This window comes from Chrysemys picta, chromosome 4 (assembly GCF_011386835.1).
Source record: "Chrysemys picta bellii isolate R12L10 chromosome 4, ASM1138683v2, whole genome shotgun sequence".
Taxonomy (NCBI): Eukaryota; Metazoa; Chordata; order Testudines; family Emydidae; genus Chrysemys; species Chrysemys picta.
Window position 1 is genome coordinate 59,054,414 of NC_088794.1, and position 27,648 is coordinate 59,082,061.

The 27,648-nt window shown below is 47.1% G+C and overlaps 2 protein-coding genes across 2 annotated transcripts in view; one reads left to right on the plus strand and one right to left on the minus strand.

Annotated features, from left to right (window-relative positions):
• The first annotated feature begins 723 nt into the window (after positions 1-723).
• The window catches only part of FGD2 (FYVE, RhoGEF and PH domain containing 2), a 60,945-nt gene continuing 34,020 nt past the window's right edge, over positions 724-27,648 (plus strand). Inside the window, exon 1 of the mRNA XM_065595047.1 lies at positions 724-1,088. The gene's annotated coding sequence lies outside the window, so the exon portion shown is untranslated. The remainder of the gene's footprint in view (positions 1,089-27,648) is intronic.
• Positions 6,950-27,636, minus strand: MTCH1 (mitochondrial carrier 1). The gene is made up of 12 exons (XM_008178239.4): positions 27,349-27,636; positions 26,079-26,163; positions 23,847-23,953; positions 23,031-23,108; positions 22,214-22,271; positions 20,746-20,797; positions 18,367-18,426; positions 13,563-13,656; positions 12,476-12,523; positions 11,609-11,676; positions 10,702-10,777; positions 6,950-9,383 (listed from the first exon to the last, which is right to left on the minus strand). The coding sequence occupies exons 1-12, from the start codon at positions 27,619-27,621 to the stop codon at positions 9,312-9,314; spliced, it is 1,071 nt and encodes a 356-aa protein (XP_008176461.3). The 5' UTR covers positions 27,622-27,636; the 3' UTR covers positions 6,950-9,311.

Here is a 27,648-nt window from a genome sequence, read left to right on the forward strand (position 1 = left end):
CCCTCTTTATTACATAGCTTGGATTTAAAAAAAAACAAAAACAAAAATAATAATAATACAAAAAAACCCGTTCTGGCTGCTCTTCCGAGAGCCATGCTCAGAAAAGTTACCCAAGCTTCCTTTAGATCAACACAGGTTAAACAAAAGGCCAGTTTTTACCCCCCCCCCCCCCGCCCCGACCTCCCCAGCATGCCAGCCCCACGTCCGCGTAAAAATAAATCCTTCCTGGTTTTCAGGAGGTGGCGGGGTCCTTTAGCAGGAGAGAGAGCGAGACACACCCAAAAAGAGAGATCGATAGCGAAAAACCTTACCGCAGAGGAAGAATCGTTTTTTGCTGCCTTTAAGTACCTGGGGCTGTGCCGATAATAAAAGGGGGTTAAGTAGTGGGGGTAGGGGGCGGAGGGGCAGATGGGGCTGGTAACGCAGCTGGGCAGATGCCAAAAAAAGCAGAACAAAACACGTTTTCGTTTTGTCTGCACCAGCCTGCGACAGAGAGCGAGCGAGAGATGCACAGTGAAAAAGCTGCTGTGCTCGGAAACGGGCCTACAGCCACTTTGGAAGCCTCGGCAATAATTCTCTCCCTTCCTTGCCTTCACCCTGCCCACTCTGGCTCGACTGCCAAGTCGGAGAGTTGGCACGGCTTCCCAGGCAGCGCGGAACAAAGCCGTCACCCATCCCTGAACAGGCGCTGACGGCAGGCTAAGTGACAGGCGCATCTTCTGCATGTTAATCCAAGGGGTGAGGAGGAGAGAGCAAAATCCACCGGCTCCCCTGCCACCCCGGCACCGGCCACTCCTTTCCAGCCCAAGCCCCGGTGGGCCCTGCGCACAGTTTGGAAGGCAGGAGCCCTGGAGAAACAGAGCTGGCCGCGCCGGCAAGTCAAGCAAACAAACAAGCACAGGATTTAAATACAAGCCACCACCCGAGCCAGCAGCACCCTGGCAAACAAGGCCGCTCAGCATCTGCTGTACCTGTTCCCGCTGCCTTCATCTCGCCTTGGAACCGTGACAAGAGAGAAGCGTCGCCTCTGGTGGGCTCTCTCAGCCTCGGGTCTGCAACCCTGTGCAGGAAGTTGGCACCGATCCCAGGTAGGACTTTACTCCCACATCCCCCCCCCCCCGCCCGCCTCCCGCGTCTTTCTCTCCCCTCCCCTCCTCCACCCACCCTATTCCTTGGCAAATCCCCCCCCCATTCTTAACTTAGTCCCCCCCTCGGCTGCACCGGCGCGGGGCATGCTAGCGACCAGACACGTTCAATGCCCTTCAGAGCACCAGCCAAGAAACACGCACACGCACACACCCCTTAAGGGTGACCCAGGCAGCACAGAGAAAGCAGCTGGCTCCCCTAAACGCCTGTTTTGACACGAGGGTTGGGTTGGGTGGGTCGGGATGGGGGGTTTTGGGGGGGTTTGTTTGGGGTTTTTTTGTGCTTGGCAGACTGGTCCAAACACGAGAGGAAGGGAGAAAAAAAAATTTACAGCCCCGACTCTGTCCAAGACAATCAGAAGGGAAGGTGGAGATTAGTACAACTCCCAGATCACAACCCTCCCTCCCAGCTTCCCCCCCCCATCCATTCACACCCCCCCTTCGTCTTTTTTAATATTCCCAGCGCCTGCATTATTCCAGTCCACAAGCGGGAAGGAGTTTACAGTACAGGCTCTCTCTTGAGGCTGCCAGCAGGAAAGAGAGGGAGTTCTCACAATCGAACAGCGAGAAGAGCAAGGAGAAATTAACATCCAATTAGCGCCGTGTTTAACGAGGGAGACAGAGGCAGCCGTTGTTTTATTGCCCTGTTCTTTTCATTCGGATCTGACAGGCAGCGCGGCAGGCACCCCCGGCTGCAGTGACGTCATTTTCCCCCCCTTTTTCCTCCTCCAAGTTTCCCAGAGGTGGATCGTCAACTCAGCTGGGGAAATTCGTTACTTTGTTGCATTAAAAATTATTCTCCCTCCTCCCCCACTCCAAAAATGAACAAAAAAACCCATCTCCCTTCGTTCTTGCAAAAGCCAAACCGGGAGAAGATTTCTCTGCGTCTGTCTCGCTCGCTTGTTTTCCTGCTCTGAGACAGCTCTCTCAGCTTGTAAAAGTTCGAGCCATGTGACACTCCACCCAGCCTCCTTTGGCAGTGTGACAAGAACCGCTTTGGTGTATCAAAGAGAACAGGCAGCTTTTAAGGAAGAAACTCGATTCAGAAAGATTAAAGAATTATGATGTTTTAATCAAGGGAGAGAGAGAGGTTGGTGAGGGAAAACTGCTCATTGCATCTAGATCAACATGAGCGGCCTTCACAAAAGGCTGTGGCAGGAGTGTTTGAGGAGGTGGTGGTGGTGGGGGGGGGGGGGGCTTTGAAGCAGAATCAGGAAAGACGTATCTAACAGTTCCAAGCTCGTCATTTTCCCCTCCTCCTGCCCCCCTCCTTTAGGCTGCTGTGAAGAGAGGCCGCGGAGCAAGCATCACATTTGCAAGGTCTTCGCCATCTCTTGTGGAATCCTGCAACCTGTCACAAAACTCTCATGGGACATTTCCATCTCCAGAGCGGCAGGGACAGACAAACACACTGCCCAGCACATGTACAAACCTCAGTGAGCTTCACATCTGGGAAGATGAGGCTGCCTTTGCTTCTCCTCCACATCCCGGCTCCCCCTTCCCACACTGCAGAGCGGATTCATCGCCGCTTTCACAGACGACAAAAGTGACTATTAAAAGGGCTGGCTCCTTATAATCATCCATTAAACCTTCTCAAAATCCTAAACTCTTTGCCATTTCAAAGCTGGTCTTTCTCAGGAGGAACAATGGGACTGGGTAAGTCTAACAGGAACCACCTGGCTTGGTGTTACTTGTTTTGGGTAGTTTCCCTCCAATGCTACCATGGGGACGTATTTTGCCCTGATTCCTAAGCTGGACTTGCCAACCCTGACAGAGAAACCAGCCACCCTCCCTCCAGGACACCTGAGCTGTTCCCCAGCTCCAACAGACAACACCAGGCTTAAGCAACAGAATCCCAGGTTTCCAGTAGTATTTCGTATGAGCTTTAGGCCTGCTCTACACTACACCGTTAAGTCAACACAAGGAGCCTTACGTTGACCAAGTTGTGGATGTGTCATTTAGAAGATCAGTCTCTTCTAGATGACTGACCCCTTGGGCAGGTGCTTAAGACAGATCTTGTTAAGAACATAAGAACGGCCCTACTGAGTCCATCTAGCCCAGTATCCTGTTTTCCGACAGTGGTCAATGCCAGGTGCTTCAGAGGAAATGAACAGAACAGGGAATCAAGTGATCCATCCCGTTGGCCATTCCCAGCTTCTGGCAAACAGAGGCTAGGGACACCATCCCTGCCCATCCTGGCTAATAGCCCTGGATGGACCTATCCTCCATGAATTTATTGAACTGTATTATAGTCTTAGCCTTCACAACGGCCTCTGGCAAGGAGTTCCACAGGTTGACTGTGTGTTGTGTGAAGAAATACTTCCTTTTGTTTCTCTTAAACCTGCTGCCAATTAATTTAACTGGGTGACCCCTAGTTCTTGTGTTCTGAGGAGTAAACAACACCTCCTTATTTATTTTTTCCACACTTGAATGATTTTACACTACTGTATCCCCTCTTAGTCATCTCTTTCCCAAGCTGAAAAGTCCCAGTCTTATTTACTCTCCTCGTTGTGCTATATAAGCACAGCCCACTCTTGCAAGATGCTGAGCACCTAGAACTCACAGCAGAGCCAATGGGAAGTCAGGGTACTCGGAAGCTCATAACCAGTGACTGCAACGGCATGGGGGTTAGTACATCCCCGGGTTTTCAAGGGAATTCCAACGAGGCGGAAGGGTCTCAGCAATGAGTCAACCAAGCTTCCTGGCATAGAGGGGATCAGAACCCGGGCTGCTGGCCTCAAACAGGAGGGACAACGGAGGAATTAAGCTGTAAATTAGCACTTCAGGCCTCTTCAAAGTCTCCTCCAACAGCCGTAGCCATCCAAGGAAAGCCACATACCCTTCTGATCACAAGGAGCGCTTACGGCGTGGCCCCATCTTGTCAACATCCCACTGCCACCTGAGGGTACTCTCTTGGGGAGGCCTCTCCTCACTCTGCTGATGGTAGCAGTACGATTATACCTGTACATCCAATGGCATAAGCCCCAGCGAACCAGGGTTTTGCACACTCATGTGTCGAGAGGGGATTCATCTCCTCTCAACTCGGTGACTTTGCTGTACTGGACCACAAGCTCCTTGAGATGGCACCCACTTCACGCTTTGTTGCACTTTGGGTCGGGAGCGAGGTGGCCCCAAGGGGAAGATGAATTATATGTGATTGGGCAAGATCGCCTTGATAGGATTCAGTGCCTGAAAAAAGCTCTGGGACTGGATGCTCAAAAAAATGTCCTCTCTACTTCTCTCTCGTCCATCCAAGCTGTCTGCCACTCCTGTCTAGGCCCTGCCATCACTTTCCCCACTCCCTCCTCCTAGGTTCCAAGCACCTTCTAGTCTACCAGCTGCCCTTCCTCATAGCCAGGGTGAGATTCTGGCTCAGATCCTCAAAGGTATTTAGATGCCTAAATCCCATTTTCAATAGAAGTTATGTGCCTAAACAACATCAAGGATCTAGGCCTCTGTCCCCATCAGATACTGAATCGGATACCCCTATACATACCCAGTTATGCCCCAGGATCCAGCCATTCTGCCCAACTACAAAGGTAGCAATGAGATCCAGTTCCATCACCACTTCCCAGCCCCTCCGCTGTGGATTTTCTTTCCAACACAACATGAGCACCCAAAATGCTGCTGACTCATACCTGCCTTTGCTTCCCCTTCATAAACAGCACCTTACAATGCCCCAGGGTGACCAGATGTCCCGATTTTTATAGGGACAGTCCCGATATTTGGGACTTTTTCTTATATAGATGCCTATTACCCCCCACCCCCGTCCTGATTTTTCACACTTGCTGTCTGGTCACCCTACAGTGCGCTCTCTGGGAGCTGCTGGAATCGTAACAGGCAAGGCGAGCAGCTGAAATTGTCCATCGAATCAGGGGCTTCGCAATGTCCTAGGCTCGCAGTGAGCTAGAACAGCTCACCTTAACACTAGGTCAAGCACAAACTGACCAGGATCACTCACTGCTGCCTGAGCTCCACCCTCCTCCCCAAGGCACAGTGTCCTAAGTCACCGTTAGAGCAGAAGAGGAGCTCTCAGGGCTCCTCATCCCTAACAAACCATCTTGCCCAGCCAGGTGCTGTAACAGCGCTAGACACAGCCAAGCCCCCGCTGTTGTTCCAAAGCAGGAAGGATGAAAGCCTGGTGACTCCACCTCCTCAAAAGCAGGAATCAGCTGCTCTTTGCCTACATGCAGCTTGTGTGGGAGGGGAGAAAGCAAACATTCCTATCCTCGTTAAGGGCATACTCTGCAGGAACACGCCTGGGGCCTGCAGTAGGAATGGCTCTACAGCTAGTTGGGGACCCACGAGAACCCTCCGTGCATGGGGTGTTGCAGTATCTTCCTTTGTCCACGGGCACTTCGACACCACCGCACTGGACCCACCAGAACCACTTCCATTTCCCTTCACGCAGCCCCTGTGTGTGTGTGTGAGAATCTTCTCGGACTCTCTTAGCAGAAAGGAGGCTGTGACAGGCCACAAGGGAGCAGGGCTGCGGGAAGGGAAAAGGAAGTGAAGCCAGGCCAATTGTGGTAGGGCTGGAATGAAACACCAGCCATTATGCATGGGGCTTTCATAGCTTCCCTGCGCTTAAATGAAAACCTTGGGCTGGTTTGACACCACCGCGGTGAAGAGGAAGCCACACTAACAGAAGCCCAGCTCAGAGAGGCTCATCGGCGCTTCCTTGTAACTAGTGCAACAAAGCCATGATCACCTAGGACTTTATGGCAGCCATGCAGAGCGTCACAGGGAGAGCACTCAGCCTCCCACTGCAAAAGCCAGAGGCCCTTACCACTTAGGAAAATCCCTGTTAGCAGTTCAAAGCCCATGACACATGGTTGGGCAGGGCTGACTCCATCCAGCAGTGCCTAGACACCAGCCAGTGCGTTATTCTTTATTCTTGAGCAACCCTTTCATGCTGAATTTGCAAACCAAAACAAATTTGAAGGGTAGTTAGCTACAAGGATTCCGTTGCCAGAGGAAAATTAGGCGCAACCCTGATCCACCTTTTGCTTTTTCTTACCATGTGTGTGATCTCAGTCATGAAGCCCTGTTTCTGGCCTCTCTCCTTCCTAGACACTTGAGAGCTGATAAACCCAATCTCTCTTCCCAGCTAAAGGCTTTTGATAACAGCTGAGCAGCAACAGAGAGCGGGCGAGCCCCACCCTTCAGATTCCAGGTAAAAGGTGAGAGAAGAGAGTCACTATTCAAACACTGGCTGCTCATTTGCCCACTAGGTGGGAGAGAACAAACTGACACAGATTCTCATAGGTACCTATTCTCTGTACTGAGGTCTCTGGGGAATTGGGCATCTTTATGTAACTATACGTCACCTCCAATCCCCACTTTGCAGCTGGCTCTGCCCTCTCCAGAATGGACTGACACCTAAACTCTTCCAGTGTTTGGGATCCCAAGCCCAGATCACCAGAGGTATTTTAGACTCCTAAATGTGATTCAGGTGTATCAGATTCTTTTTGCTCAACCTGTACTCAGCCTAGTCAGTTTCCTATGGGGCAAAGTTGGCCCAGAATCATAGAAATGCAGGGGCTGGAAGGGACCTGGAGAGGTCATCTAGTCCACCTCCCTGCACTGAAAGCAAGACCATGTATACCTAGACCACCCCCCATCAGTCGCTGAAAGGCTTAACAGTAGGAATCTGAATTTCCAGCAGTCACTCCCCTTTGGAATAACACTGGTTAACCTTAAATAAGGAACCTTTAGATGACTGGAAAGCTGACAGACCTGGGGTTTAATAATAAATGAATGCACCACATTAAAGATAATGATGAAACTCCCAAAGCCCAAGAGGTTGTTCTTAGTTTTATTTTAGAGTACAGTCAAATCCTCTGGAACTAATCTCACAGTTACAGAATATGGCCATGCATTTCTTGTTCCTCTTTAACAAACCATATCAAAGGGATGATGGGGGGAGGGGTAAAGGGAGGCTAGGCCTGATCCCATAACACTGGTGGGAAGTGAGGTTCTTGCTTGAAGTAGCTGCGATTCCAAAGGCTGCAAAGCCTTTCAGTTACACATCTCACTCAAAACATACCCTGCGGTCAGGCCTTGGAAGTGTGAAACAAGCCCATTTGTACCAGTGAAGCACCCCAGTAATGACAGATCAGGACCCTGAGGCCCTAGGTATGGAAGATGCTGGTTGTCCCATTCACCAAATGAATCCCTGCATATTCCAGGAACCACGTCAATCCAGACAGAGCTTTCTCTGGCCACCCTGGGGGCAGACTATGCAGGAAAGCACCACAGGGCGGCCGTGTCTGTCTCTCACTTCATTGTGCGTTAGGAAAATTGCGACAATCACTAATGCATTTGTTCATGGACCTGGAAAGCTCTTCTGGGGCCTACTTAAGGAAGATGAAAGCACGCATGTTTGGAATGGATGTAAAGGACTGCTTCGCAGTACGAGCAAGACAGGGATTAAAATGGAGGGGAAAGCTGCCTGGCCTTAGTAGCAGCACAGAATGCAGGTAAAACATCTGTCTCAGAAGCTGTAGATAAATCCCACTCCGCGACCAGGTGAGCTCTGCTACATGAGGCCCCAAAACACCAACACATGCACCTTAGTGTCTCTGAAGTGCACAGAGACCCAATGAAATTCACTGTCCGATATTCTCTTCACTCTTCCTGCTTTAAGTTTGTTCCATTACTCTAGTCAGCGGCTAATAAACAAACAGACTTAATGTTCACATTTAAAGTTAAGCCGATTCATTTTGTAGCAACCTTACCTATTAGCAAATTGAACTAATATAAAAAAAATGCTGTTCATTGGCACCTCGGAAGTAAGATGGCACATTTCTGGTCTAGCTGTATCAAGTATCGGTGCTTCGATCTGCCAGAGGCAGCAATTGAAGCTGTTGTCTGAGTTTGGTCCTGGTTGGCTTTGAGTCACCACTGTGACTCTCTGTGGCCAGTACAGGAATAGACACATGCCAGCTCAGACTAGTGGTCCATCTAATCCCATATCCTATCTCACACAGCAGCCAGGGAATATTCTTTTTGTGCACACTTGCGTGTCAAGTTTAGCAGGGAGTCTAGCAGGGAGTCCCATAGATTATACTCTTAAATCCCTGTTGCAGCAGGTTCACAATTAGAGTCAGGCCTTTCTTCTCACGCCCCTAGCCATGCACTAGCTGCATAATCCTCCCCAAAGTGCTCTGCTCATTCTAGTTCAAGCCCCAACACTTCCCCTGAGAGACACTTCTAGTATTATTAATCTCACTGTGACTTCTTGTTCTTGTCTCAGCCTCAGTTTCCTTTTAATTTAATAAGGTTATTTCCCATAACACCCCCTTGGAAAGCATCTTGTTCCTTGGTGTTCATATACCCTTCAAGAGCTTGAATGTGGGAGACATGGGGTATTCAAAGCCAGGATGGAACTGCTTGGCAGGTTTCTGGCTGATGAAATGTCCTCCAGAGCGAAGGATATATTACTGGTTATCTGGAGGTGGTACTTTACCAGGAATGGGACTTAACAGCCTCATCCCAGCCTGGTCTCTGCCTCCTTTAACCCTTTCTGGCTCTGACGACTCACATTCACGTCAAGATGGAAGGTGCTTCAGTAGACCAAGAACTTACAAAGAGGATGTTCACTAAGGTGAAGGCTGGAGACGAGAGCGCTAAGAAGCTTAGGCTCGCTTATTGCATCACTATGCGGCACAAAAAGGGATGGCCAGGGTTTGGCGTGATCCGGTCAGCAGGGCAAATTCAGACGTTGCTGCTTTCCAGTTAACATCTCCCAAGTATGTGCTGCCTAAAGCCGCTTCTTGTCCCTGCACCTGGATCCCTGATAGTGTCTCTGGGCTGGGCTGTTTAAACACCTGGGTATTATCCACTTTTAAACAAACAGACTGTCCCTTCTGACTCAAGAACTGCAAGCTGAGCCAAAGAGCCAACACCCTTCTGCTCTGACTGGTACGTCATGGTCAAACCAACCATCAGAAAGGGAATTCAACCCAGCTGCAGTTCAGAAGCCAGCTCTCCACAGGCTGATTCATTTCCGGCCTCGCTGGACAGGAGGCGGCTTGTTCCTGCACCTTGGTCTTCAGATGTAAAAGAAAAATATCAAAAGAGGCTTTACGGGTTCCTTACAAAGAGTCCATGTTTGTCCCTTTCTCCCAGACGAGGTAATGAGTTAATAAAGTGAAAGCAGAATTAGTCAATGGGGAACCTTGCTGCTGCAGACACTCTGCGGAAAAGCAGGCTGGACCCTCGGAACAACTGCCCCTAGGAGAGAGAAGAGCAGAGGGGTTAGGGGAGGTAGGCGGAGAGTCCTCGGCACAGCTGCCTGAATGGGTGCTGAGAAGTGGCAGTGCTGCGTTTGGCAATCAGGAACAGGGAGCTGTAAGATTAAGCCCTGAACTGTACAGCAGGGATTGACTCCTAGCACCCACCACTGTAGTACTACAGTGCCTCCGTATTACTGAAGGGTGAGGATTCAGCTGAACTTCATCTTTTTAATTGCTAGAGAGCTCAAGCAACTTCTGTCCAACGGACAAGAGAAGCAGAAACAAACATGGGCGTGTACCATGCAATTGCTACACTCTGTAGATATGCAAACATGGCACAAACCTCACGTTTCTTGCAAGTTACCAATGTAGCCCTCGCAGTCCTGATTTATAACATCAGTGACCCCTGATCATCTTCTGGCCTGATCACTCCTTCAACCTCAGGATTCCAAGCTTGCAAGTTTTCATTCTTTTGTGCTTAATAATTTGCCCTTCCATAGGACTTTTCAACTGAGGATCTCAAAGCCCCGTTACACCCCAGGAGCTAGGTAAAGGATATATATCTATATCTATTGAAGCCAAGGGGTCACACACACACGCACACGCACACAACTTGCTATACGACAGGAAGGATGAGCTTGTTTAGGCTGAATGTAAGATAAGTTGGGATCTGGCAGGATGCTCCCCTACCATTCCAAGCAGTGTCATGGAATTTTTATTTTGAATGATGCAAGTTCCATGGAAGTCTCCCATCCAGGCTGAGTTAGTCAAACCCCAGCATAGCTTGCAAGATCAGGTAGGAACATAACCCAAGAGTTTCCAAAATTGCCCTGCACAAGTGGCCTCCTCCTTGAGGTGATAAAGGGTCAGAATGAGGAACAGGAAGGATAATCCAGTGGTTAGAGGACAACAGCCTAGGACTGAAGAGACCTAGGTTTGAGTCCCTGCTCCACTTCCTGTGAGATCTTGGGCAAGTCTGCCCCTGTGCCTTGTTTTCCCATCTGTGCGACAGGGATAGTAGCATTGCCCTGTCTCACCCGGGTACTGTGAAGATAACATTAAAGTTTGTGAGGGAGTAAGGGGAGCCATACAAGTACCTTAGAGAGACAGAACGACGGCAATGAAAAGTGTTGAACAACAGGCTACAAAGCAAATTAGACAAGACAGGCTGCTGGCGCCTGGTGTTGGGCTTCTCCTAGGCAGGCCTTGGAGACCTTTACAGCCTAAGTATGAACATGGCCAATCCCACACGGCCAGCGAAATCCTGCTGTTGGCTATGACTTCAACTAAGTAAAACTGCCCGCTGCAGCCCTCACCTGAGCACTGAGGTGTCTCCAACACTGAACCCAGGATATAAACACAGGAGAGTACGGAGGGAGGCCGGCACGTAACCTGCATGGCAAAGAGAGAGGATCAAGGAGGAGAATGGACACAAGCTGCACTATGCAGGGAGAGAGAGCATCAGACAGCACACAGGACTAGGTGTAAGTGGGAATACTGAAAGTGTCAGCATCAGGCTAAAGGCCAAGTTACTGATAAATAATTCACACCATGACATACTGCGTCAGTCAATTACAACTGATGTGTGCAAATATTGAGTTACCGGGACACATTCAAAACGTGACACTATAAACCTGCATCCCCAGCTCCATCTGCACACTAAGGAACCAGCTGTTACCCAGAAAATGCTATAGCAAAGGTTCAGCTCCCATTCCCTTTAGGTTTCCGTCCATTCCCAATCTGCCACGTCTGAGAACTCAACGTGAAGAGAGTGTGTGTGTTTGGGGGTGGCAAGGCTGGCTGAGCTGGAGAAAACAGCTTCGCTTGTTCTCATTTCTCCCCGACGCCCATCCTCCTTGCTTGGATTTGCCTCTTGATCGTCTGGCCCTCTTGCCCCCTTTGGGGCACTGCCCCCTGTGCTAGAGCAGTCTCTGATCCTATCTCCCTAATACCCTCTCTATTCTCATTCCTATCAGACCACATCATTGATAATCTCTGCATCCCCCTTTAACTATTGTCCCACGTCTTGTCCGGGCCTTCTGATCGAAGAGTCTTTGGGACAGAGAATGCATTTTACACTGTGTAAGGGACTATATAATTTATGGTTCCATTTGAAAGTGTTAAGACTATTATTGAAAACTACTGACTGTCGATCTCTGTCAAAAGAAAAAAGGTCTCACAGAATGGAGAGCAAAACATTAGGCCTGAGAATGATAGACATACCCGCAATTGTTCACGGCCATGAGATCTCCCACTAGAAGGAAGGGATACGTCAGCATGCTCACAGCAATCTGAAACCAAGAATCACCAAACTGAGCCGCTCCCTTCTGCACTACTCAACTCTAAAAGCAGCAGGAAACAATAAGGTCAAGCAGGAAGGCTTCATGCAACAATAGGACAGGTTGGAAGTGTCTAGCACACTTTGGGTGCTGTAAAAAAATAAATTAACAACAAACCATCAGGCAATTTCTAACCTCTGCTGTGACAAAGGCTATTGGTTAAAGAAAGTTTTGTAGTATCTCCCTGCGAGTATTTATTCAGGCTGGGAGATGACTTTCCTCAAAGACCCATCTCCTGTGCTCCTTCCACCCACAGAGCTGCCACATTATTGGTTTGAATGTGTTATACAAGAATAGGAAAGCTTAGTGGTGCTGCATGTCACATTGCGTAAGTCAAAGAAGAGGGGTAGTGTCTCCCTGTTACTCAATACATCAAAACTGTAACATTTTGGGTGTTAGTGAAGTTACTCTGATCTTTAGGTTTAAACCCACCCATTCTGATTTGGATTGTTTTGAGAAAGAGACACACTGGAACCAATTTACAGAAATGATGAGCACCCACAACTCCAACTGTAAGTCAATGGGACCTATGCGTTTCTGATACTCAGTCCCATGGTACATGGAGACTAGACATAAGCTTACATCAGTTTACCTACAAACAGGAAAGGAGGCGCACCCACAGCCACAGCAGCACCCATACACAGTGCGCACACACACGCCTGTAGCCTGGGAACATCTATGCATGAGCGCTCACACCAGAGAATGCGGGGCATGGGGAGGAGGAGAAGTAGTGTGCCGACCGTCTACATACCCCCATCACAAACTTCGTATAGCTCCGGATCACAGATGCCTGGCTGAACTGCAATGGAGAGGAAAGGAAGAAACCAGTGGGGTCATGGAAAAGGCAGCTGATGTCAGCATCTCATTTTGTCCTTAAGTTAAACCCACCTCACACAAAAGCTTAGCACAAGGTTTCAGTGTATTGAACAAGAGAAAGTAAAGTAAATGGCAGAAAATCAGAGGTGGCCACCATATGGCATATACATGGAACACCCAAGAAAGGAGTGTGGAGTTAACAGATGGACAAGGGCACCCTTCGTGCCAACCACAGCAGTAGCTTGTGTGAAGACATCTTTTTACTAAGACATAAGCTGCCCCTTTCTTAATTTTATCCAGGCCACCAGTCATTGGTTACATGGGAGTAACTTTTGGTTACTCACAACTTGGCTTACGTTTGATCCAGTAACCTAGGGGAGAAAGATTCTATATGCCACATCAGCAATGTAAAGAGTACAGGAGGAAAAAATGAACAGTTCAATCCACTGGTTCTACTTTCAATGTATTCACAGTTTCTAATGATTGGCAGTTTCATCATATTTTCCTACCTGTCTTGTACCCTGAAACCTGGCTGCTTTGCATAGTTATAACGTAGCCTAAGAAACTATCGAAACCTCTTGTAAGTCTGTTTCCATTAGGATATCTGGGGGAGGGAGGGGTAAGAGTGGAGGCCAAGCATTTGAGTCAATAGATCTAACACAGCCCAATGGTTTTAGACCAAAATGAAAAGGGACCATTTTCTAGTTTAGATGCAGCTGAGCTTGTGATGTTCACACCATTTTAGGCTGAAGACTTGGAACGGCAGAGTCTGAACCCAAACTCCAGCCCCAATTCATGCTTGAGCCTGTCCTCTTTCCCTCCAAATCTCAACCTAAACCGGACCCCGATTTGAACATAACATCTTCATCCCTCTTTTAGGGCCTGATCCGAAGCCCACTGATTTCTACGCACCCTACTTTCCATTAACCCCTCTATTTTAAGGTCTGACTACAAACCAACTGATGCTGGAGCGAAGGCATCAAAACCCCCTGCTGCTCCAGTTCAACAGAATCACCACTTACATTGTCATCCACTGCATAGGTGTTGATGAAATGAGCCAGGATGTTACAGCACCACAAGAAGACCACGTCTCCCAGGATGTGAGGGACTAAACCACTGAAAAAATAAGAACATGAACATAAGGCAGAAAGTCTCCTGGGCTACCGTCTGCATCCCACAACTGGGATGGGAGAAAACACCCAGAAGGGCTTTGAAAACTGGGTTTGTTCTTGATTGAATATTTAAGTCATGTATTGCTGATTAAATATGCCAAACTGACACCCCTGAAAACAGAAATCCTGCTTATTCAGGTACAGCTCAGATAGTGGCAATGAAAGCTTTCCCCTTCCTCTCCCCCACTAACCCACACAAATGGGCCTCAACCCTGACCAGCCAAGGACATCTCTACAAGGGGTGGAGAATTCATTCTTCCCACATATTTGCTCCTTGGTCTCCCTGCTGAGAGCGACAATAAGGTATCAGTTGTAGAGGTTGGTTCTGAAACATGGGCTCTCTGCATTGCAGAAGAGGTTTTGTTTACAGCAGTATAACTTACACCCGTTAGTAATCCCATAATAAACAAACACTTTTGGCAGCGAAGACAAAGCCCTTGACACCTTCATGCTAGGAACGGACTCCAACTGCAGGGAGACAGACTGAGATGATCTAAGAGATGTTAGAATTGGAGGCCCCTTCCATAGCTATGAACTGGACTAAGATCTACCAAGTCATCTCAGCCCACTAAACAGTTGCTGCGCAATGCCTTTTGGCCACTACCAACCTAAGGTGGATCTGAACAAGTGATCTATAAGTAAAAGGCTTCAAATCCCACAATCAGCCCATCCCCCTTGTTCTTCCTTAAGCGCCATCTCATTGGTTAATCTCTATTTTGAAGTCTCAGCAAGATTCTTTGCTTGATAATTTCCTGTGGTAAATTTGTTTCTGCCTGCAATTCCTCAGCCTTTTCACAAGGACCTCTTAGAAGGTGGGAAAAAACTATTTCCTCTTCAGAGTTCTCTGTCCCTCTTACCCTTTGGGGAACTACTTTCCTGCCACTAGCATCATTTTAAGATGAGCAGTTTGCAGCCCTTTTTATCTGCAGAGGTTCGTTAAAGGCTGTTTTGAAAATGGGCACAGCCAGCTTTGCTCAGTTTTGTGGGGGCACCATCATCGAAGTTCTGCTGCTTTGAAGCCCCAGAATGGAATGTTCCCTACACAGTCTGGAGCACGGCCAGCTGGTCCTGCATGGACCGTGCAGCTGGAAGCATTCCACTTAAGCCAACGGTGAAGAATTGGGATGCAGGTAGACTCATTGGTTTTACCTTTGTCTCTCATTTTACTGAGCAGGCCAGTGCTCATGGTACCCTAATAGCAGAACTCCACTGCCCCCATTTTTAATGGCACTTAAAAATTAATGAGGCTTTTGGGAGATTAATTTCCTTATTTGTGCACCAGTCTCAACTACATTAGTGCCTCCGCCACAACAGCCACTTAATTAGTTTATGCTTCCTCTGCAGAAACAGAGCACAAGCCCATTGCTTTAGCCTAGGTCCTACACACAGCTATTGCTCATGTATTTTAATTTCTCAGTGACAAAGGCTTTGGATGTTATCTCAGTAACCAAAGTAGATATTCAGAATATTCCTCCCAAAATTAGAACATTTATGGTAAATGAAACATGGGGGCTTTCAGAGCCTCCTCTGACAATTTCATTCACAGAAGTTCATTCCCCTTCTACCCACCCACCCCAAACAGATTGCCTTTTTTGGCTAGGAAACAAACACATATCCTGTTCCATTTGTTGAAGCAAGACAAACTTAAACAGAACAGCATGGTTTGGTCCATCTTGATTACATTAATGGTTTGCTTTTATATTTTTTAATGAATCCTGTGCTGTGAATGGCTGAACAGCTTTGAAGACTGCAGTTAATGTTGCCAAAGGAACAATACAAGCAGGGATATATAACTGATGATTAGCTATATAGCGAAGTAATTCACACGCACGAGCAAGAGATATGACAGAGAAAGTGAAGGTTCTAATTTTTCAGATAGTTTGGTTTTAATTTATAATTTTAAAATATTCATATAGTGTAAAAAATATTTTCTCTCTACAGTAATTCACAAGAAACATTTGGAAGGCAGTGCCCTGAATAATTGCAAATACAATGCAGCTGTGCTTAATGCTAATGAAGGAGGGAGGATTCTCGACATTGTTACTAGTCTGGAAGTAGTGTTTACTGGGTCTCTGCTTCTGTAAATAGACCTTTCCCCCATTTTCTTTGTACGGAGCTGGATCTCCAGGGTTACATTTATGGTAAGAACCATAATGCGTTACTATCCTTACTCAGTCAGAGATGGAAAAGAAAAATGTGCATGACGTATCAAAATCCAACGACATATCTATTATGCAAGGGCTAGCATTGGAATTCCTACTGCCCTAAGAGAGAATCAGGTATAGCTTTCCAAACAGAGCCTGAGAAAGAAGTTTTCACTTAACAGCTTAAGGACTTCATTTCAGAGAAGAGATCAAATGATTACCCTGTCACACTGGCAGGCAGGGTGCTACTGACATGAGAGAAGCAGAATAAGGAGGACATGGAATTCTGCCTCCATGGAACCATCAAATGCAACCCATAGCCAGTTGAGTTTGATGAATTTAGTGCTATTGGATTTGCACTGACACACTTCCTGTGAGCTATTAAGTTTAAATGGGTTACCAACAGAGTTTACTTTATATGGGGAAGGGAGCACCGTCAGCTTCTTCATACAGCATTTCTTATTGCCTCCATCTCTCTGTACAGGTTCTAATGAAAGGAGAATGTGAGCAGAGGCTAAAGGGAAGCACAGCTCCCTCTTCTGGGCTTGGGGTCCCCAATACCACCACCCTCTTTGGCTCAATGTGGTTCCGATTCACCAACCAGATAATCTGAAGAGGGAGCAGTGGGAGGAATTGGTGTTTAGCTGAAGAATTTCTGGGACTTCCAGCCTTCGCAATCAGGCAGAGGAGTCCAGCTAGGTGTCCTCTATTCACAGTCGCCTTTACCAAAAACATCTGGCCCTCCCTTCCAAGAGGAGTAGGTGTAAGAGACCCAGCTACAAGAGCCCTTCCCCTCACCAGGGGGCAGCAGAGAACACAGATTTTGCATGAACTCCTCTAAACTGTCTTTAAGTAGTCTCAAGTGCAGAACATTTGATGGAGTAGTCCAACATTTGCCAGGAAACACCTGCCATAACCCCACATTTTTGTTTGTGCTTTGACACAGCTTCCCCATCGTGGTCCCAGAGAGCATCAGGGAGGTACTGCTGCGCACTTTTTTCCGCATGGATGGCTATGGCCCTGCTAAGTGATTGAAGCTCCTTTCAAATATTTCTTCCCCTTCCTCTTATGTCCTACAACATGCAATGCTGCATCACCATGTGACCTCAAGACCCATCCCAATGGCAAGCAGAACTGATGAGCTTCCTCCTCCTTATGTTGTTCTATGTTAGCCGCCAAAAGCAAGAGGACTGTGGACTCAAGGCAGAGGAGAAACCTGCAATTTGTGAGCAAGGAAGGAGGCATAAAAACTGCAAGGGGGAAGTTCACACACACACACGCTGAACTGTTGAGCAAGAATGCAACAAGACAGCAGAAGCATGGGAAAGTTCCTAGAGGAGACGAGTGGCCATGTGACAAGCCCAAAAGCTGTTTAAACCGAAACCTGGATGCTACACAATACACAGCTGGGACCAAATCCTTGATTCAGGAAAGCATCTCTATTCAGGATAGTGTTTAAGTGTATGCTTCAACGTGTCTTAAGCACATGATTAAAGTCCTATTGTCTTCCAGAAGTTCAGCATGTGCTTCAGTGCTTTCCTGACCCAGCATCCAACTGAGTAGACCTTTCCCAGCATCAGACCATTTTCACTTGTGAATTCAGACTATTACCAGCATTTAACGATTGGTTGAGAAACACAGTCATGCCAATCTGTGCTCATTTACGATCAGATAGTACATCTTAACCACAATGTGCTGGCTAACTTTCCCAAGGCAGACAATTCCCACACCAAAATCCCCCTGACCAAAATCCCCTCGTGCAGTTTCAATCAGAGACTATTTCACTATTATTGATGTAATTTAAAAAAAAAATGACTTATCCAACTGTTGCTAATAAAAGCAGCAGGTGTTTTATTAGACGGCAAAAGGAGAGGAATGTGAAATTTTGGCTTAAACCCTTAATTATCTGCCAGACTTCCTCTTTAGTTACATTGTCAATTCATCCTGCTTCATAACAAGGTCAGAAGTGCCTTTGAGCTTTACTGCTGTTTGATTTCGACAGCATTGTCTTTAGAATTCTACATCGCCATAGCGAAGTCAAACCTACTCACAGTATGAAGCACTGCTAATTCCAACCCAGAGTGCGTCAGGCATTTGAAATCTGCCTCTTACCATGTTTTAACTATTTTATTTCAATAGTGCACCTCCTTCATTTTTGCACTTGATCACTAGTATCTGTTGTACAAGCAAGTGCTTTAAATGCCCCTTCACATCACTGGGACCCAACATCAAAGAAATGTATAAAAGAGGGTTTTCCCTTGCACACTGAAATTTTGATTGAATAAACTGTCAGAATCGTATGCACACTCCCCTAAACCTACAGGCCAAACTGGTGCTCACACAAAGGAAAGACTCAATCCTCATGCCTCCAGTGACAGGGAAGTCACTTGGGCAATGAGGTTTCAAATAAGGGGACTTGAGACAGGCTTTTTGATTTTTGAGGTTTGACTGCTTTCCCTAACGCTTTGCGATTAAGGAAGAAAATACAAAACTTAAACAGACTCACGTACACAAAGAATCCCAAGATCCCTTCTTCTTTAAAAATCCTGCCAATGGAGCTAAACACACCACTGTTGAGAGAGGAAAACAGTTATAACCAAGTGGAGTGCATAACCCCGCTCACGATCTCTGGGCAATAGCATCCTTGCAAAGGCCACTGATATCTTCCGGCACCAGAGAGAACCACCACCATTCCCTGGGAATAATTCTATTGCATGCACAGCTGGGACCACCACCTTCCTGGGATAATCCTGACTTGGGTGGGTGGGTGGGTGGGGGAGGTGTACAAAAGAAAGCCATCAATTCTGCAACTGTCCACCGGTTCACGTTCAATCCAGAGCTCTGTCCACACTGGGATCAGAACTGTGCTAATTACAACTGTGTTTAAACACTGTGGATCAGAGGGCTCTAGTCTACTGTCCATCACAAGCATGAAGACTTTTTTTCCCTCTGAAACCCATGTTGTAACTGTGCTATGGTATGTCTTTAGCATGCTCCTTCTAGCATGATTCTCAGGAGAGGAACTGCGGGAAGGCATGCTAGAAATCACTATTTAAACACAGATGTAGCGCCCAGTACTCAGAGCCCATTACATTTTTGGGATGAAAATGTAATATCGCCACCACCTAGCTCTTATATAGCACTTTTCAGCAGTAGATCTTAAAGTGTGTCACAATCTTTAATGTACACCTCTACCCCGATATAACAAGACCCGATATAACACGAATTCGGATATAACGCGGTAAAGCTGCGCTCCGGGGGGGGTGGGGAGGGCTGTGCACTCCGGCAGATCAAAGCAAGTTCGATATCATGCGGTTTCACCTATAATGCGATAAGATTTCTTGGCTCCCGAGGACAGCGTTATATCTGGGTAGAGGTGTATTTACCCTTACACACCCCTATGAGGCATGGCAGTGCTATTATCCCATTGTAAAACTGGGGAACCAAGGTACAGAGAGACTAAACTATTTGCCCAAGGTCACAACGGAAGCCTGTTGTGGAGCCAAGAATTGAACCAGGGTCTCCCAACTCCTAGGCTACTCCCCTAGCCACTAGACCATCCTAGATGGCTCTTGCAAAGTTACAATCGTCACAATGGAGCCAATACTCTACTATGGTCCTGCTGTGACAGGCTTGTGGAAAAGTGTCTCCAGACAAACAGCAGGAGCAGCATGTTATGAACTATACACCCTTCAGCCCAATTCACCTCCTTGCTGTTTTCAAAGTCTGGTCAGGACAGCAATCCAAGGAAAAATTCAAAGTAATTGGAGTGCACCTATGAGCAGACCTGCGTAATCAGGTAGACGTATTACAACAGTTGGCGAAAGCCAAAGACAGGATACTGGACTTAATAGACTCATCGAACAGAACAGAACCCAGCCTTCCCTACTGTGACGAAGTGGGGGGGTTTCTTGTTTTCTGTGGAGTTTCAATGGTTTGCATGCAGAGGGGGTGGGACTCAGTTTCCCTGGGTGTTACTGGTTTAACGAGGTGAGGGGAGAGGGAGTGTGTTTTGCAGAGGACTGGAGAGAGGACGTGGGGACCCAGCCAATGGCCGGGAGGATGGATACCCCGGTGACCTGGCGACCCAGAGGCCCAGCTGAGGAGACCGCAGCCGGTTCTGGCCAGTGGGAGGACAATGGGCTGCAGAGTGAGGAGCCAGTGACCTAACCAGCCGGTTCCAGCCAGAGGAGAGAAGCAGGAGCGGAGGCCCCAGTTTACGACCCTGTTTACCTGGAGAGAAGACAACGGACAGAGGCTGGGCCTGGGATCTCAGATGTCCAGCTGCGAGCAGGGGGGCTCGGGGCTGGAGAGGGGAAGCAGGCAGAGCCCACCTGGTTGCAGAGAGACTGGGATGTGCTGTGCTGAGGGAGGCCAGGCCTGAGGGTCAGAGAGCTTCCTGTGCTGTGTTCAACTCTCAATAAACCCTCCTGTTTCATGCTGGCTGAGAGTCACTCCGGTCTAGAGAACAGGGTTGCATCAACCCCTTCGGGGGTGGAGGCCCCTGGGGTCCAGAGTGAGTGGACTCCCTGAGGGGGCCCACGGCAGAGACAGACGTGCTAAGGCTCAGAGAGGTGCGGATCCAGGAGGTGGAGGGGGCTGACCCCGAGAGAGAGTGGACCCCCGAGAAGGGCTGTCTCACTAAAAGGGGCACCCCCCACGGACCGCACGGGGCCAAGAGTGGGCACGATCTGTGAGTCTGTGACACCTACTCTCTGCACAACACTGCTTGCCACAAGGCCAGTCATCCCCTAGACAAAACACAGATTTCAGTTATATTCCTGGCTGTGCAATCATGGTATGACCTCTTGCATTATTATTTCAGCTCCTACATCCTGACTCCAAGTCCTGTGCTTTAAACATCCAACACAAATGCCAGAGCTGCTTACCTGTATTTGACTTCCCGACCTACAAACTGGACCATGCAGCGCATCGAGATTACTGTAAGGAAAGAAACAAGGCAGTAAATTAAGCTCAACGACTTTTTAAATGTATAGGCATCTGGTCTGGGAGGTGGAAATGACACCATCAGCCACAGCGTCCCATCATCATCCTGAGAATAGTGAACAACTAGTCCTCCCCAACCACCCACTAATAGCAGTGATGGATTCCATGTCATTGTCCAATAGCAGGAGAACTCATAAGAACTGGATCACCCTTATCCAATTGTTTGTTGACCCCCCTCAAAGAACTCTAATAGATTGATTTCCCTCTACAAAACCCATGTTGACTCTTCCCCCAAAAATCTTGTTCATCTATGCATCTGATAATTCTGTTTTTTACTACAGTTTCAACCAATTTGCCTAAACTTGAAATTGGGCTTACTGGCCTGTAACTGCCTTTTTTAAAAATTGGCATTACATTAGCATCCTCTAGTCATCTGGTACAGAGGCTGATTTAAGCAATAGGTTACATACCACAATTAGTAGTTCTGCAATTTCATATCTGAGTTTCTTTAGAACTCTTGGGTCAAAACTATCTGGTCCTGGTGACTATTAATTACTGTTTAATTTATTCCAAAAACTCATCTACTGATATCTCCATCTGGGACAGTTCCTCAGATTTGTCACCTACAAAGAATGGCTCGGGTGTGGGAATCTCCCTCACATCCTCTTCAGCGAAGACCAATGCAAAGAATTCACTTAGCTTCTCTGCATCGGCCTCATCTTTTGTGAGTGCTCATTTAGCACCTTGATCATCCAAGTGCCTTGCAGGCTTCCTGCTTTTGATGTACTTAAAACAAAATTTTGTTGTTAGTTTTTGTGTCTTTTGCTAGTTGTTCTTCAAATTCTTTTTTGGCCTGCCTAAATTATACTTTTATATTTGTAAAACTCCTAGTATAAGCTACCAAATGAGCTGTAAGAGACAGCCTCATCTCCAAGCTCTGAATATCCTATCACTAGGATGCTGAGTATTATCCTTTCCTAGTGTCAGTTTGTAGCTCATGCTCTTCTAATGGATTCAGATGCTAGGAATCACAATGGGCTTAAATTGCAGCAAGGGAGGTTTAGGTTGGACATTAGGAAAAACTTCCTGTCAGGGTGGTTAAGCACTGGAATAAATTGCCTAGGGAGGTTGTGGAATCTCCATCACTGGAAATTTATAAGAGCAGGTTAGACAAACACCTGTCAGGGGTGGTCTAGATACTACTTCGTCCTGCCATGAGAGCAGGGGATTGGACTAGAAGATCTCTCGAGGTCCATTCCAGTCCTGCGAAGCTGAATAATTTTTTTTTAATCAGAAACAAGCACAATGAATTCAGTGACGAGAACTGGCTATCCAGCATATCTCAGGGCAGGCAAGGGGACTAAGCTTTTAAATCAAGAGCAGGCAACAGGTCGGAAGAACAGGACTCACCATGCAGGGGATGTGAGATAACCCGGGACATACACTGCATCAGCATCTCATGAGAGGTCTGGAAAAAAACATACCACATTAAAAGCTGCAAAGAAGCTAACCGTGTTACAAGGAACAGGCCTATTCACTGCAACTGACTCTACAATCATCACCTAGCTATAAGAGATCAGCTACCGCCACGAGAAAATGTTTTCAGAGGGCTAAATTAACTGATTTGTTTCTCACACACGACTCCTATGCCAATTTTAATATTGCTGAATTACATAATATGTTCTGAAGCCAGAGGAGTGGGCCCAAAAGAGGTTTATAGAGAACATAAACATCACAGCATGTCCCTACCACAAGGGTGTTAGTACAGTGACCCAAAACATTCAAAGCCTGGTCATCTCCTAGGCTGTGTCTAGGTCACTGTCATTCCTGATCTACTTTTCCATCTGTCGTCTCTTTCACTCCTTGGTTCCTGAATGCGGAGGGCCTGGATAGTGAGTGAAAAACTGGCACTCACATCTTTTCTCTTTCCTCTTATTAAGCTGCTCATGGTAAACTTCTCAACAATATTTGTATGAAACATTTGATAGCCAGGTCCTAGGGTGCACTCCTGTTTAGTGTCAATACCTTGGTACTCAATATATATTTTTTCCGAGCAATTTCACCCACAGCAGCCGTGTATGCTTTGCCCCAGTGTTTTCAGCCTCTAGGGTATTTGTCTCCACTGTGAGCTCTCTAGATTATTCATTAACATGCAATATTCATACACTGAGATTGCTCTCAGAGCCTGCATTTGATAAAGGTTTAATGAGGAAAAAATGCTCCTAACCTCTTTCAACACTTTTCGGAGAGAAGTCTTCACATCATCCTTGTTAGAAACATGCTCCATGTCCTCCACAGGAAAGACCTGGGGTGGGAGGATTAAAAATAAATGAAATTCACAGCAGCTGAAGACAGATGTGAACAATCACTGGTCTGTGCTCGGGGCTGACAGTGAAACCAACAACGTCTCAGTCAAATTTAGAAGAACTTCCCCTAACGATAAGACTAACAGGCCTGATACGGAACTTTAAGGTTACTGGGGTCAGCCTTTCATACACCACTGATCCTTAACTGCAGACAAGCTCCTACTAGCTAAAATTTGAGCATGCAGACATTTTTAAAGCAACTTGTTCATAACTTAATAAGCTGTTCTCAAAATATGGTCCAGGAGAATCACCAACACATATGGCTTTATGGACCATTTGCAGTGGTCCATAAAGCCACATGGCCAGAGAACACTGGAGGGATAATCAGGAGGATGGAAAGAAGAGGGAGCAGAGGCGGTGCACAAAACTTTCTTCTCACAAAATCATCCACACAATAAACAGCTGAAGAATCACCAATTTAATGATGGGCACGTCCAGAGAGAATTCACTGGAGGCTGAAGCTGTTTCCACCTTGCTTCCGAGCAATTTTTAGAGCTGACTAGAACTCACTGGTTCTCAGCAAAGCACACACACAAAGAGGTGAATTTAATGCTCCACATACAGATGTGGCCATAACCACATGTACATGCTACTTAATTCTGTTCCAACAACACTGTGAAATCATGTAGTGTTAGATCCAGTAGGCCCCTTATGAAAAAACAAACTTGCCCTTTTACCTTCTTCACAGTCCCTCGGGTGACAGTGGATAAAGTGCTAGAGAGGATTCGAGGAGCAAGGCCGCGAAAGAGGCCCATTTTCCCATCCACTTCCACAATGTGTCTAGCTAGGTAAGAAAACATTATACTGGTGTCATTTCACGAATCAGCCTGTTAGCAGGGAATCAAACACAACAGTTTGCAGAGTCTCCAATTTCCAATCTAAACAGCACTAAGACTCAAGCACGTTATGGCATCTGCTTGAAATGATGTAGTATAGCACCTCAAGTGATTTATCATAAAGACCCACAGAAGCTTCAGATGGGATGTGAAAGAGCTCTGGGCTGCTTCTTGTTGCCAAAGAAACTTTAGTATTCCCCCACACACACACCTTCTTTAGAGATGGAGCATTATCTCTGATGTCTTGGACTAATAAACCTCTTGATTATGTTCTGCCTAACTAAAAGAGTCAAGGCATTTTAATTGGATTAGGACAGGGAGAGAAGAATCCCTTATCTGTTGCATAGGGTTTCTTCCTCCTTCCAGCCCAGAGGGCTTAGTTTGAGAGGACGAATGGCTAGGGTGCTAGCATGGAAGAGAGGAGACCCAGGTTCAATTCCATGCTCTGCAACAGACTTCCTACGTGACCTTGGGCACATCATTTAGTCTGTGCCTCAGTTTCCCAGCTGTAAGATGAGGATAATAGTACTTCCCTCTCACAAGTGTGTTGTGAGGATAAATACATTCAAACCTGTGAAGCACTCAGATAATGGGGGCCAAATAAGTACCTAAAATAGATTTCAGGAATGATAATTTATTCAGTTCTTTAAAACTTCAGTCATTACACAGAACAGCTGACTGCTAGGAAGAGAAGAAAAACAAGTGCATTGAATTTATCCCTGGTGTAACAGCATTGATTTCAGTGGAATTACAGCTAAGGTGAATTAGACCCAATATCTGCTGAGCACTGAAACAGATTATTCCTGCCCACCCACTCTTTGCTTTCTACAAGGCTGTTTGTTCCTTAGTGGCACATGGCATGGATTCCTTAAATCACAAGACCCCCCCACCCCCCACCTCCCATCACTTCAAACATATTATGAAAATAGACCATCTGACAACAAGGGGAGACACTGTAGAACTCCCAATGCCTAACATCTCCAGAGCCATAAGAACGGGTTTTCAATTTACTGACTTGGATTGCTACTGCATTTTGTATTCCTTCCCTCATCAGTCAACAGATATTTCAAGCCAGGTTTCAGGAGCCTATCCATTTCTGCCTTCTCATTTTAAAAGAGCTTTACAGAGACTCTCGTCACTCCCTGCCCTTCAAGTATTATGACCATTTCAAAAAAAAAAAAAAAAAAAAAAAGAGGCAAAGCAATGTGCCCAAGGCCAGAGAAATTCACTGTCAGCACCAGGAGCAGGATTCATGAGTGTATGACTCCCACATCTCTCTCATGCGGATACACTTCTAAAGAGAAATTAAAATGTATTTTTCTTCCAAATATCTTCCCCTCCCCTGCTTCTTTACTCCTTTTTTGCGTATTTCTGTCCTTTTAAAGCCCCATCTACACTACAAACAAGCGCGTCAGAGGATCAAGTTACAACATGTCCATATTTTGTAGTGTAAAGAGGAGCTTAACTGTCCCTTAAACCAGGCTAAATAAATCCTTTATCGCAAACTATAAGCCACATTTACATTCACCACCTACACTACAAACCAGTGTGATAACTGGGCCAGGGAATAGCAGAGTTAGGTGACATGGTTAAATATGTAGAGTAGACCTTAATGTAAAGCCACCCCCATAATAATCTCAACCCCACCTCGTTAGTAAAATTACAAACATCTGACAGCTTAGTAAACTGCAATGGTGTGCTTAAGATTTAGCTTTTCCCAACAACTATTTTTTTCTTCCTTGCAACAATTGTTACATAGATCTAGCCAAAAGCTTTGACTAAAATATTGAGACAGCAATCAGCCAGAACATTTCAGGTCCCATCTCTGCTTGCAGTTGAACTCAATAGTATCATTAGCAAGAAAAATAAACTGTGTGAGTGTTTCCAAAGCGTGAGAGACAGAAACCTGGAGTATGCATCAGAGACAAGACAGAACTGTATCAGGACATTACTGTATTGTAACTGGGACTGAGAATGAGGGCACTTTAGCTGATTTAAATAGGTCCTAAATGGGCAGTTCTCACACCTTCCCCTTCAGAATATGGTCTCAAGCTATTACTAAGATATACTCACCATATGTGAAAAAGCCAGGTAGGTACAATACTTTTTTCCCCAGCACATTTCTCCCAATGGTTGGAGGTAGAGGTTCATGCCCGACCTTCAAAAGAAACACCAATCAGCTACTATCCGCTTCTTACAAGGACTCCCCCCAAAGCCATTGGATCACAAGAATGTGAACATCTGTATTATATGTTATAGCAGAGCTGTATTCTTCCACGTCTCCAATCTATACCAAACCTTTTCTCAAAGAACCCCATTAATATAGGCACCCCGGCAAGCCAAAACACCAGTATTAGTGTTACAAACATTCCTAAATAAGCAGTATTTCTGATATATAGCCCAGGCACTAGACTCCACCCTTATTCAGTACAACCCAATGGGAAAGACCCACTCTTTTCCTTATGTTTCACAGACTGCCCAACTCTTCTATTACCCCTTCCACATAGCACATAACAATGCTTTCACCCTTACTTAGCTCAAACACATGCCATGGTCCCTCCCAGACATACCAGTGTCCCACAAACATACATGTAGAAACCCAAGCATGCAGCAGGCTCTGAAACGTTTGCATGTTCCAGCCATCTCATATTTGTACATGGCATGTACCAAATTCTGGAGTCACTCTGAACTCTATTCCATTCTATGCATCCGATGAAATGGACTGTAACCCATGAAAGCTTATGCTCAAATACATTTGTTAGTCTCCAAGGTCCACAAGTACTCCTGTTCTTTTTTCTAAACTCTAAGACTATTCCCCCCATACCTTCCAGTTCTCCAAGACTCCCATAGGGCCCTGCACAGCCCCAGTGCAAGCACTATCAACTCTCACTCGTCGCACACACCCCAGAACAGCCCTACACCCCTGATCTCACATAATCATGTAGTCCCCAAAGTGCCTGTTTCTCCTTCGGTCGCCCAAACCCCTAGAAATCCCCATGACAGACAGACCATGCTCCTGAATTCTCCACATACCCCCAGCACTCCTACAAAATGCCCCAGGCCCACCCCTGTGCACAAAGATCTCCTGCAATGCCCTGGATCCCCTGCACCACTAGCCCCAGAGCTGCCCACCTCTCCCAGCCCAAGGTCACTCACGTCCGTCATACGCACCTACCAGCAGCCCCCGCCCCAGAATCCCCTCAGCCCCCCGCCATCAACACGCCTAGCTCCCCCGGGCCCTGGATACACAGGGAGTGTCTCAGGGACACTACCAGTGCTGCCACCCGCCCCCGGGCCTCCCCTGCCCGGGCTCCCCCCGGGCCCATCTCGGGGCGCCCCGGACCTGGATCAGCAGCTTGACGTAGAGCAGCGGATGGCTCAGCGCCGTGAAGCCGGCCCCCAGCACCACGAAGAGGGACTCGGATCCTTCCGCCGGCTCCGGCCTGCCTCCCGCCCCAAGGCCGGCGGGGGGGGCCCGGAGGCCCCCAGGCAGAGCGGCGGCGGCGGCAGCTGCCATCCCCACGGCAACAACGGCGGGGAGGCCAGCTGAGGCCACCGGCGCGCACTTCCGGGTCAGGGGGCCGGGGCACGTAGGCAAAGGCGGGGGCAGCAGCATAACGTCGTGACGTCGCGCGCCGAAGAG

Coding starts and splice junctions, on each gene's coding strand:
- MTCH1 (XM_008178239.4), bottom strand. CDS start 27,621: ATGCTGCTGCCCCCGCCTTTGCCTACGTGCCCCGGCCCCCTGACCCGG. Junction 26,164..27,348: donor ACGTCAAGCTGCTGATCCAG/GTCCGGGGCGCC, acceptor TTTCTTTTGAAG/GTCGGGCATGAACCTCTACC. Junction 23,954..26,078: donor ACCTGGCTTTTTCACATATG/GTGAGTATATCT, acceptor TTTCTTACCTAG/CTAGACACATTGTGGAAGTG.